This window comes from Mustela nigripes, chromosome 9 (genome assembly GCF_022355385.1).
Source record: "Mustela nigripes isolate SB6536 chromosome 9, MUSNIG.SB6536, whole genome shotgun sequence".
NCBI classification, from domain to species: Eukaryota; Metazoa; Chordata; class Mammalia; order Carnivora; family Mustelidae; genus Mustela; species Mustela nigripes.
Window position 1 is genome coordinate 87,591,487 of NC_081565.1, and position 12,380 is coordinate 87,603,866.

Here is a 12,380-nt window from a genome sequence, read left to right on the forward strand (position 1 = left end):
TGAGTGATAGTTAAGGCTCACCTGTCTGGGTCATGTCCAGGTGCTACAGCACAGTCATGAAGGACTTTCCTCTCCCAGTGCCAAGTGCCGCTGCCTTTGTAAAATCCCGACGAGCCACACGCATGTGATCACACATCTGGACCCCCCCCCCATTCTGTTCCACTGATGCATCTCTCTAACCCTGTGTGACACCACCTGTCTTGTTTGAACTTAATATGCTTTCATTATTATAGTAATTATCTTACTTAATAAATGAAATCATTTTACTTATTATAGAAACCCTGCCTGTGCTATCCTCCATTGTCAGACACTCATATCTCAGATCTTCCACTTTGCAAATACAGCTGTACTGTGGGACTAAGGACGGACGAGTGGAGGGACGGCAGGGGGCAAGGGTGTGAGCATCTCGTGTCTGCTCTGTTTCCGTCCAGCCTCCAGGTCGCTGTCCACAAGGTGCAGGGAGAGGGGTGCTCCTCAGCCACTGTCAGCTCCTTTTCACTCCTTTCTTCTTCTGGGAGTAGCAGTGCTCCCACCCCGTACTCCCACCCCGTGCCCCTCTGCTCCTTGTGCTCCCTTCTGTCCTCATCCTCCCCTGTGCTTGCTCGTGCTCCCTCCTGTCCTCACTCTGCCCCATGCTCCCTCTGCTCCTCTGTGTTGTGCCTGTGGAGCCCCAGCCTATATCTTGGCTCTGTGCTGGCTTTGCCATGGGGCAAAGCCATGAGAAGAAGTGGAATTTTAAAATTTGTGTCTTCATCATGGTCATATAAAAATTATTAAATTTAGGGGCCCCTGGGTGGCTCAGGGGGTTAAAGCCTCTGCCTTCGGCTCAGGTCATGATCCCAGGTCCTGGGATTGAGCCCCACTTTGGGCTCTGCTCAGCAGGGAGCCTGCTCCCCCCCCACCCCCGCCTGCCTCTCTGCCTGCTTGTGATCTCTGTCTGTCAAATAAATAAATAAAAATCTTAAAAAAAATTATTAAATTTAAAAGTAGACAATATAGTTACATGGTTAAAAAAACAAAAAGATCCAAGAGGGCTCTCACTCCCACCCTGGCTCCATCCATAAGATAGCCATTTTAAACAGTTTTTAAATCTTTCAAACTTATGGAAAAGATGCAGGAATTCATTTATCAAGCGTCAATAATTTGCCCTGTTTGTGCTTCCCCCACGTAGAGAGGGAGGCACGTTTTCCCAGAAGAGCTGGCAGAGCTCAGAACTAGAACGTCTGGCGGCCCGGTGCTTCATCCGATTCTGGTGACCGGCTGTGTCTGCCCATGAGGAGGTCTGGCCACTCTGCCCATTAGGTGCTTCTCTGTGCTGAGCGGGAACCACGTGGTAGACCCACTGGCTCCCTCCAGGTGGGCCTTGGTTGTTTCCAGCCTTGCTCCTACCTGCTCTGGTGCAGGAACCACCTGGCACCTTGCTGTTGTGCACCTGGGCAAGTATGACTTGACCAGCACCAGTTTCCAGAGTGATGAGTGCTGGGTCAAAGGGCAGATGTCCCCTTCTTTCCCATCGCCATCCTGTGGAAGGGTCTTTGCTAACCTGGTGGGGAGAGAGGGCACTTGGGTGTGGACTGTAGCTGTCTCATCACGTGTGTGTGGCCACTTAGATTTCCTTTCCTGCGAGCTAGCTCTTCCTGACCTTGGCCCTGAGCTATCAGTTTCCGGATCGTTCCTCAACCCACTCATCCCTCACTCTGCAACCAGACTCAATGACAGAGGGGACTCATCCAATGGGGGCCAGCCATCGGAATCTTAAAAACACAAAACCAAGCCATTTTGCAACAAAACCAAGTGTGGGTTGAGTCGAGGCAGCCCCACGCATGTAAACATCAGACAGACTGCTCTGTGTCTGGGGACTGTCTTTACCACCCTCTGTTCCTTGCGCCGCCTCAGTGGTCACCGAGGAGACAGGGCGCTTTCCAGGACGTGAAATGCTGGAAGAAACAAGATTCTGAGAGAAGCAACGTGGCTCGTGGTCCCACACAGGATTACTCCATCCATGGAAACACCAAGTGTTGGACTTAAAAGCCTTTGATTCTGGAATAATTCTACATGTGCAGACAAGTTGCGGAGACGGTGCAGAGGGTCCCTTCTCCCCATGTCGGCACCCACATAACTGGCTCCACTGGCCCAGAAGCAAGCTGGCAGAATACCACAGACTACAGACCATCGGCACCCGATCTGGGATACAACAATGTGTTCAGTAAACATGGAATTTTAATGGTGTTTATGCCTAGAACGCTACCAAAAGGCAGAAGAGAGAATTTGGTTATCTTGATATGTTCTGTTTCCAAAGAAATAAACACTTTAATTCTCTATGTGTTTAAGGAGGGGCCAGGCTGGAAGGAGCACATGGCTCCTGTGGCTCCTGTGGTGCGGGGCTGGGTCCTGTGGCCCTGCCTGCTGCCGGGGAGGCCAGGGGCCGGCACACGTGGTCATGCCGTTCTCCAGGAGCAAGTGGGAGCCATATCACTGTCCCAGGGTCTTGCGCTCAAAGGAGTGCCGAGGAAACAGTGACGAGGGACCATGTTATGCTGCTTAATATTCTATATGATGGAAACGCTTGTTCTTGGCAAGTGTGTTCCTTGTTGGACAGCGCCACTGCCCAGGTGGACTTGTCCCCTGCCCGATGCGGTCCAGCCGGGCTGCACCCCACTCCACTTTTAGTCCATCACCTTTTGGGTCATGACATCTGAGCTGCCGCCTCCTGAGGCCATTTCTGCGCAACGGGACTCTGGGCCCGGGACCTCAGGTCTCGGTGGGGTCTCATCGCCAGTCTCCTGGCTCAGGGATGTCAGCGGGCAAGGGCCATGCTGGGGAAAGGTGTCAGGTGCGGCTCTTGCCCACTGGAGCGGGAGGCTCCTGGAGGGGCCACCACCTGCCACAGGCCAGGCCCTTGTTCCTTGCATCCTGTCTCCTTTCCATTTTATGACAGAGGACTGCGGCCCTGAGGGTTCTCAGCTCAAGAGCCCGGATGTGAGCCCAGGTACCTGGGACACCAGCCACCATCCTGTCACCTGCCAGTGGGGCAGTTTGGAGTCCTCTGCGGTGGCTGGAGGCCAGAGGGTAGGCTCTGTGCATGCTCACCGGGGTCCTCACGTCCCCGGAGGGAGGTGCACCTATGTCCATGCACACGGCGCTACGCCTGTGACCTGTCCGTCCCCGACTTCCTCATAGACTTCCTCAAATCTGGGGTTAAGAGGAGGACTATCTGGAGGTGAAGTGAGTAGTGTCAACAGCCTGATCCCCTCGCCCCCAGAGAGCCGAGCACAGGAGCATCTTTGCTGTGCGGACACCCCCGGCGAGCGCGTGGAGAAGCCTCCACTGTGTGCCCTGGGGTGGGGTGGGGGGGATACGGACTCTGATACGGACTTCCTCATACTTGTGTGTTCCTTGTGTGTGAGGCACTGCCCCGGGGGGACTCTATGGGGACCCCCTGCCAGCAACAAGGCCACCAAGGTCCAAAGAAATCCCTTGTTTCTAAAGAAGCGTGCAGGTCGGGACCAAGTGGCCGCTGCTGGAACCAATGCAAGAGCTCACGCTCTGAGCTTTGTAGGGTTCGGCATCTTTGTGCATTTATCTTCCTGGGGGTCGCGGAGCTGCCCCGTGACAACGGTGCTCTTCTGACCGTGCGTGGGCCCCCTCTCAGCTAGGGGACCCCGCTGCTCAGGCCTGCTGGGCCCCCTGAGGGTCTCAGTGTTGTGTGCCCACAGGTCTGTGCAGCCCACGAGGCGAGGTGGAGGGGGCCGGCAGCGGCCTCCATCGCCTCCACCCCCAGACAGGAGCCGTTAAACCACCACAGGCCGTGGTGCAGAGGCTCACGGGGGCCTGGACGGCTCTCCAGCCAGTCTGGCTGCATTTTCACAGAAGAGGCAGCTGGGGAACCAGTGAACTTGGGCGTGTGACGATGCGGAAATGTGAAGCCGCCGTCTTTGGTGACCTGTGTTGCAAAACCAGCAAAAGGAAGTCGTGTTTTGCTGTTGCCTGAAGTCAGCCCCGGGCAGAAGCGCACGCTTCCAGGGAAGGCAGGTGAGTGGTGCTAGCTCCGGGGTCTTTGCCAGCCACCAGAGCCTGTGTTGATCCTCCAGGGGCCACTTTTGGGGACAAGGATGCTCTGAGCAGGACCGGCTTGGGGTGGTGGCTCCAAGGCTGGAAGCCATGCAGTGGTGGGTGAGTGGCACGTCCATGCTCCTTTGGCTCTCGGGTGCCCCTGGCTTGATTTGTGAAGAGCCAGCAGCAAGCATGCCATCGGCCGGGACAGCACTGGCTGTCGTCTGGGGTGCCTGGGACTCCTGCTAAGATGAACTGAGCCCCGGAGGGGCCGGGGTCTGAGGCTGACCCACATCAGGGTGACCCCCATGTGGGCCCAGCCTGTGCACCTGTCACCGAGGCCCTGGGCAATGTGGGTCTTCCATTACCTGGGCTGAGGAAGGGTGAGTGGTCCACATGGTAGCTAGGGGGCTAGGCCTTTCCACAAAATGTGTGTTTTTGGAAGGTTCCTCTGCAGTCAGATACGGTTGAGACACTGATGGGGCTTGGCTGTAGTGGTTACCGGGGAGGAGGACACCTTGGGATGCTGATAACACCGACTCCGGGGGGGGGGGGGGGGGGGCGTCCTGGGGGGCAGCGGGGTGGAGCCAGATACCACTGTGTTCTGTAGAGTCGGGGGGTGTGCTCAGGGGCACAGCTGTACCCAGAGCACTTGGCTCCTGGGACCCTTGGGGCTTGCAGGCAACTGGCTGAGTGCTTGGCCACTCCTGAAGGAGAGAAGACAGAGAGAGCTCTGGGCCTTGGCCTGCACACTGCCCAGCTGGGCTCCACTCAGACCCTCAGAGCCTGACAGTTCGCTGGGGCCAGGCGGGGCGGGGCGGGGCCAGTGCTCAGGGAGGAAGTGGTTTGGCTCCAGCTGGGTGTTTACAGGAGGCCAGAGGCCCTGGTTCCGCTCCTTGGGTTTGACGTCAGTCTCCCCACAAAGGCCAGCACCTCCGAAAGTTCAGGGGCCCCAGAGCTGGACAGGACTGTGTGCTCTGACACACAGAGGCCTGATCCTTGGTTAGTCTGCGAAGGCCAGAGCTCAGATGGGGGGCTAACGGAGGCCTTGAGGACACATGGGGCTTTGGTGTCCTGAGCCCAAGAGCCCAGGGACTCAGAACAGTGACGGGGTGCAGCTGCTGGTCTCAGCTGGGAGCCTAGGAGCACCGGCCTCTCCACATCCTTCTAGGTGGGCTCTCATGACCCCCACTGACAGATGAGCAGAATGAGGCACCTCAGTAAAGGGGGTGATGTGGAAGTCAGACTGTGGGACAGATGTGAAACCAGCCCTGAATGGAGCATCACTCACTTGCACGGTCCCCTGGGCCCACAGCTGGGAGACCCATCCTGGCTCCAACCCCCGAGTTCTACCTCCTCCGTCTCCAGGTCCATGTCTCCAGACGGCTGGGCTGATTCTCCTTTGCCCTGCGTCCTCTCTCTGTCTGGGACGCTGTTCCCTCTGCCTGGGACGGTGTTCCCCCCTGCCTGAGACACTGCTCCATCCGTCTGGGACGCTATTCCCTCCATCTGGGGTCGCACGTATGGTGGTGATGGTTGGTCACCAGATAGGCATGCAATGAGGAGGGCGGGATTAACCTTCCAGTTGGCTCTGGGGGTTCCGATGGGCCCCCATGAAACCCATGCATGCCCAGGACCTGTGGCTATAGCCCCTACAAGTGTGTGGCTTTGGGAGCTTGCACCTGCGGCCTGGTCTCCCTTTCCTGCAATAACCTAGTAGGTCACTGTGCAGTCCAATGAGACCTATACTCGCGGGGAGGCATCCCCCAGGGCGGCAGTGAGAGTGACCCCAGGAGGGGGTCAGGGGGCAGCAGTGGAAGTGTACGGGCGGAGCTCCCCACAACCCCCTGGCACTGACCCCTGGGGTGGGCAGTGCCAGGCTGCATGCACACAGGCCAGCCCTGGGAGCAGGGTCAGGATCTCTGTGCAACTGGAAACTTTTGGAAGGTTCTTGTCTGGTCATTTCACTCGGTCTTCTGGTGAACATCTCAGACGTAAGCAAAGGTGAAGTTGTGGGGGGAGCCCGGGGCACCAGCAGTCAGCCTGGGACCCCTGCCTGAGGCCGAACAGTAGGTCCCCCAGCAGGTCTCCAGGGCTTCGCGGGCCCACCCAGAAGCAGCTGGGGCTGCGGCACAGCTGGTTATCGTGCGGGGACCTGCGTGTCCACAGCAGACAGTGATGCCGTGCCTATATTTACAGTCCAGGTGATGGCGAAATAAACGCAGAATCGGAAATACAAATAAAGCACACGAGAATGCGAGTGCTCACCGTAGAAAATAAAATTGGGAAGAAAAGAAGAGCATTAAGTAAATGTAAACGTGAAAAGATTAAGTGGAAGCAGCTCAGGCGGTCAGTTTTGCAGGCCCACCGGGTCCGTGCACGTGCTGTCCTGCGTGCTGTGAACCCTCATGCCATGCAGCCTGCGGGCGGTGCAGCACTGCGCGGTACGTCCTTTGCGCTGTGCACCTGTGCGCCGTGCAGCCCCATGCGCATGCGTCCTGCGTGCCGTGCAGTCCTGTGCACATGCATCCTGCGTGGCCTGTGGCCCTGTGTTGTCCTGTGCGCCTGTGGCAGCTCTTCTGTCATAGCTTCTTGAGGAGACGCAGTGCATTTCCAGGCTTGCTGTCTGGGAGCCTCTGGTAAGCTAGCGTTGAGCACACAGAGTAAGTACTGTGCCCTGGCGCGGCCTCACCAGGTCCTGCAGGATGGAGCCAGTGACAGGGACCTGGGAGCTTTCGGCTGTGTCAGTGGCTGAAGCCCACCAGCCTGGCAAGCTGTCCTGGCGGTGTAGGTCTGCTGGGCGGCCAAACACGTAGGATGTGGGCAGTTCGGGACCAGGACTGTGCCTGCCTCAGGCTCTGGGAACATTTGCAGGGCAGTTATGTCCGTTTTAGGCAGGAGAAAACTGAGGCTCAGCAAGTACAACTTGTCCCTGTGGCCTGGCTGGTGAGTGGTAGCAGCCCATCACTCTGGGGCAAAGCCTCAGGCCAGCTGCTCGACCACCTCCCACATCCACACAGGAGGACCCATGATGCCCCTGTTCGCTCTGGGGAGGGGGGCACGTGGGGGTGCCACATGGAGCACGGGCTGCAGTCTGTCTCCTTGGAGTCTGTGTCAGGTCGGCAACCCCCTGGGGTCTGTGTCAGCGCCCCTCCCCACCCCAGTCCCTGCTCTGTTCGAGCCCCACCCCCTCAAGGGCCTAGTCCTCGTCAGAACGTGTGTCTCAGGGGGGCACCAGGGGTTTCCAGGGTGTGCAGAGGAACGGCCAGGGCCCAGGAAGGCAGTAAGTTCTAGGCATTTCAATCACCGCTGTCTTAGCCGTCAATCACACAATTTCTGATGAGAATTTTCTAAAACACACTCTTTTTTTAAGCTGTTTATTGATGGTAGAGTACATGTAACGTAAAATTTGTCATCCAAACAACTTTTAAGTGTCCACTGGCGGTAAGTGTTTGCACGTGGTGCCGCCGTCCTCACTGTCTGTCTCCAGAATGTTCTATCTCCACAAACTGAGACTGCGTCATTAAACACTACTGCCCCCCAGCCCCCGGCGCCGCCATCCACTCTCTGTCTCTGTGATTTGATGACTCCAGGGACCTCACACGGTGTCTGTCCTTCTGGGACGGGCACTCAGCCTCGTGTCCTCAAGGCCCGTCCATGCTGTGGCAGGTGTCAGGATGTCTTCCGTCTTGAGGGCTGAGGAATGTTCCATCACCAGTATGTCCGCGAGCTGTATATGCGTCCCCTGCCCTGGCTGCTGGGGCTGCATCCCCCACTAAGCACCCCACCCGCTGCTGTGAGGACAGCTGCTGCAGTCGGGGGGGGGGTGCGTTGTGCATGTATCTATTCAAGTCTCTGCTTTCAGTTCTTTTGCGAGAAGAGCATTCTCGAGGACCGGGTGTTGGGATTCAGTATTGGAAAGACAGCCGCATCTCTAAGAAAAGGTGCAGCCCCCCCAGGAGCCCCCACCAGGGCCATCCCGCCCACAGGCTGCTGCCCACATGGGCATCCCAGCGCCACAGGGGTCGGGAGCGTTTATATCCTTTTTGGTTTTCTATAACTTCTAAGTTTACTAAAATGGACGGCTCACTCCATCGGCTGTTGGAAGGCGTGGTAACTTTAAGCGATGGTGCGAGCTGTTGAGGGCATCCCAGCACGCGGGGATGGTGCTGCGTGGGTCTGCCTCCTTTTTTCTGTGCTCAGCATGCCCTGCAGCCTGTCCCCAGGTCCCGCCGACCCCGACCGCATCCCAGAGCACATGGCACCCCACCGTCAGTGCCCATCTCCATGTGCTCAGCAGACAGGGTGGAGACCCCAGGCTGAGGCCCCAGGACAAAGGTTCTGCTTCTGGAGCCGGAACCTGGAGTGCAACAGCTCCGGGTCACAAGCCTTTCTCACTGCTGCATGGCCTCGTGGATTCCATAGCCTTGTCTCCCCGCCTGGACCTGTGTGGAGGTACCGCAGGTACCCCTGGTGTATTTTCAGGCTCGTTCAGGTGACCTGTTGCATGGGAGCCACCACTCGAGCGCGGTGGGGAGAGAGCAGCCCCACTGAGCACTGTCCTCTCGCACAGTCCTGAGGCTGGTGCTGATCAGGGTGGGACAGTTTCCGAGGCCAGCCGGAGGTGGCTGCTGTCAGTAGGAACCATACGGGGAGCCAGGTGCCAGGCAGCAAGAGACAGGAGAGTGTTATTTCTAGTCTATGTGCTGCTGAAGCGAGCACAGGAGGGTGGTATTTCTAGCGGGGGTTCCCGTGTTGCTCCCAAGGAGGGGACAGCTGGCAGCGGGTGGGGTGGGGCCATGCTTGGCCTTGTGGTCCATGCGCAGGAGCCTCCCTGCCTGTCTCGGGCAGCCACCGGGCAGTGTCAGGGCTCCAAAGCCACTTACATGGTCCAAACACCCTGGACGTTTAATTTCTCCATCTTTTTCGAGCACCCGAACCTCCCCCAGGCTCAGTGTTAGGGCTTTGATGCTGGACGGTGGCACCCTTGGGTGCCCTGAGCCCTGGCTGTGTCCTGCCGTGTTTGTACCTCCCCGGCAGTTGGGAGCTCAGCTAGGTGACTCAGCGTTTCTAAGGTGAGAGCCAGGGCTGGGTAGAGAAGGCTGACCACAGCTCCGGAGTTCCTGTGCTCACACCCACCCCCACACTGGCCCTGGATGTGGCAGTGTGAACCAGGATCAGCCTTGGCTTCCTTGTCTGAAACACAGGACGTCACCCCCCTTGGTGTCTGTGAGCGAGTATCCAGAGGTGCTGAGTACAGCTCCCGGCACATGGTGTGTGTGTGTGCGTGTGTGTTACAGAAGCATGTGTGTAGGTGTGAGCATGTGTACATTTGTGTGTTCCCTTCCCAGAGCCCCCTGTGCCCCTGTGCGGTGCAGAGGGCAGGTGGGAACTGGGCTGACCTTCCCTGGTGCTGACCTTGGACTTGGAAAAGCAGCAGGGAGACCAATCCCAAGGTGAACAAGGCCCTGGGCTGCATCCCACGCCTTCCTGAATCAGATTGGGGGAGCAGTGGTCTCTGCTGTACCCCACACTCTGCTCCCTGTGGGATGTCTTTATGTTGAACTTCGGGCTTTCCCGTCTGACTGAGCTGGTTCTGCCACCCTTGGAAGAAGAGCTGGTCATGGCTCAAGGTCTCCAGGGGATGGGTGCACCCCAGTCCTCTGGATGAGAATGACCCTGTGGGCATGAGGGCTGCCAAAGCTTCCCCAGGCTATGGGGTACCACCTGTGCTCTGCCTGACCCCCGTCCCTTCTGTAAAATTGGCACTTGTGCGGAGGGTCCTGGGTGGCTCAGTGGGTTGAGCATCTGTGTTCCACTCCAGTCGTGATCTCAGGATCCTGGGACTGAGCCCCATGGCTTGGCAGGGAGCCTGCTCCTCCTTCTCCCTCTGTCCCTCCCCCTGCTTCTGTGCTTGCTCTTCTTGAGCTCTCTCTCTCCAATAAGTAAATGAAATCTTTTAAAAAATGGCACTCGGGGAATGTCAGCTGGGTAAGTTGGCTCATGCCTGAGGCATCGCCGTCTGTGCTGTGTACTGTGACAGAGGATGGCACACATGCAGAGTGCAGACCCGAGGTGCGACACGTGTGTGTACCCGTGATGCAGTCTCCCTGGTCAACACAGCGAGCCCGTCTGTGGTCTGTGACCACAGGCTCACATGCATCTCCTGGAACTCTGTGCAGCCGGAAAGGCGGGTGTGTACCTGGTCTTGGGCGGGTGGGCATCTGCCGCGCTCAGGGCTCAGCGTTCTGCAGGGCCTTCTCGTGTCCCCAGCATTTGCTAGAATTCACCCCGGAGCCTTTGGAGCCTGGAGCTTTCTGTGTGGAAAACTACTTACAGACATTTCTCGTGCTCGGTGTTGGTTGAGACCCTTGGCTCTGTGGGTTTACGACTTCCGTTGACGCAGGAATGCTGTGGTCTGTATTCCGCAAACACTTCCCGCCACTCCCCTGTCCGGAGTCCGGTTACGCCTCTGTTTGCTGCGGGACGTTCGCTCACATCGCTCTGTCCGTCTGTGTGTGCTTCAGTGTGGATGGTTCTGTCGCTGAGACCTGCTCGTTGTCGACAGCGTCCGGACGTCCCTCTCCCGCAGGCCTCGAGCTCTCGCTGGAGGCTTTCCCCTCTGGAGGCTAGAGGTGCAGCTGCCCTGGCTCGAGCTGCTCTTGAACGCCGTTAGGGGAGCCGTGACGCTGCTAGGAAGCAGGTGGGCATCCTGGGACCTGAGCAGAGCTCCCCATGCGGTGGACCAACTCCCCCACCGGTGGGGCCCAGCTCTGCCCTGCCTGTGCCTGGCCACTGCTGTTCCCCCAGCGGCTCCCGCTCAGTCTAACGGTGCCCTCCCATGTGTGCCAACCATCTTCAGGGACCCTGCAGGCCTCAGCCCCCTGACAGGGCTCTCTTGTCCGTGCTCTGCCCGTGACCTCTACCTCCTTGGTCTCCTGTCCTGTCCCTGGGGTCCACGTGGGGCTGGATCCATGCAGGGGTGGGAAGCGAGGAGGGCGCACCGCTCTGGTTTCCACCTGCTGGGGACGCTGTGCTTCGCTGTGTGGTGGGGGGTGACCAGAAGCAGGACTCCCGGGGGTTGCCAACGCTATCCCCTGGGGCCAGACACCGCATTTGACACACACAGGCTGAGCGTGGGGCCCGCATTCAGGGCTCTGTCGTGTCTGCATGCTGGGACCTTGGGTTTACCTCCTGTGCTATGACAGGAATGCAGTAAAGCGAGTATTTTCTGTTTCAAAACCTTCATGTTTCTCCCCATGAAGCTCATCAGGAACAGGGCAGGGGCCCGTGGTGCATGTGCCTGCTGCTCTGGCTTTGGGGCCACCCAGAGAAAGGTCCAGCCCTGAGCAGTCTGGCCCCACGGGAAGGGGGCTGTGCGGCAGGTGTCGTAGGCGGAGTCCGCCGTCCCAACGTGGAGGCAGCATGCCCGGAGGTCTTCCTGCGGGCGAGGCACCGAGGGGCAGGCTCTGCGCACCGTTATGGCTCTGTGTGAGGGCGAGACGGATGGTTCTTCAGCCTGGTTTGCGAGGGAGGAGGGAGCGTGTGCAGAAGCTGTGGGCTGCTAGGCTGGTCGTGGGTGTGGACCCTGGACACCTGTGTTTGCAGGTGTCAGGAGGGAGCTTGGTGGGGGCGGGAGGTGCCCTCTGGCCCTCTGCACCCTGGGTGAGACCCTACCTCCCCCAGGAAGGGCACCACAGGTGGGGATGGTCAGTTCTGGCCTGGAGGTTTGGGCCAGACCCCCAGAGTTGTCCCCATGTTCTGGCAGGAAGCCACGTGCTCCATCTGCCTGTGGCCCACGACCTGTCCAGGGCTGGCCACGCTGGGCGGGGCCACGGAGGTGCCCTTCCACCTTCTGCCGTTGGAGCCGCCTTGACACCCGGCCACCGCGGGTGCCGGTGAAGGCAGCTTTCATGCTCCTGTCGTGTTGTTTCAGGACCCCTGTGTCAAACCTGCTGGACAGGAAGGAGATTTGCAGCCAGCATCCCAGCCCCACTCACGCTTCCCGCCTGAGGCAGCCGAGCCAGACCCCGCACACGGCCCGCAGGGAGCCGGGTGTGGAGCCCTCCCTGGAGACCAGGGGGTCAGGTGAGTGGAGTCAAAGGAAGGTTCTGGGGAATGTCGATCTCCCCTGGCCTTGTCCCCCTGGACGCTCCCACAATGGTTCTCGCCTCTCCCGTGAGGGTGTCCAGGAGAGGCAGGCCGTGAAAGCAGCCAGCGGCTCCAGGGCGCTTTGTGGGGGGGCGGGGTGGCATCTGGGACAAAGCCCTGGCCTCCCTGGGCCCGGGTCTCTGGACGATGTGGGTCACAGGGACGCCACAGAGGGG

At 58.9% G+C, this 12,380-nt stretch overlaps 1 protein-coding gene across 4 annotated transcripts in view; it reads left to right on the forward strand.

The window, feature by feature from the left end:
- FGD3 (FYVE, RhoGEF and PH domain containing 3) overlaps positions 1 to 12,380 on the forward strand; it is a 51,206-nt gene that overhangs the window by 10,771 nt on the left and 28,055 nt on the right. Inside the window, exons 1-2 of one of the 4 annotated variants that reach the window (XM_059412038.1) lie at positions 3,942 to 4,032; positions 11,990 to 12,141. Coding sequence is in view for 1 of the 4 variants with exons in the window: in XM_059412037.1 (XP_059268020.1) it covers positions 11,351 to 11,544; positions 11,990 to 12,141 (346 nt within the window). In the remaining 3 variants the exon portion in view is untranslated. Of the gene's footprint in view, positions 1 to 3,941; positions 4,033 to 4,154; positions 4,174 to 11,331; positions 11,545 to 11,989; positions 12,142 to 12,380 lie in introns of those variants that run through there. The other 3 variants (XM_059412040.1, XM_059412037.1, XM_059412039.1) reach the window with 3 other exon arrangements.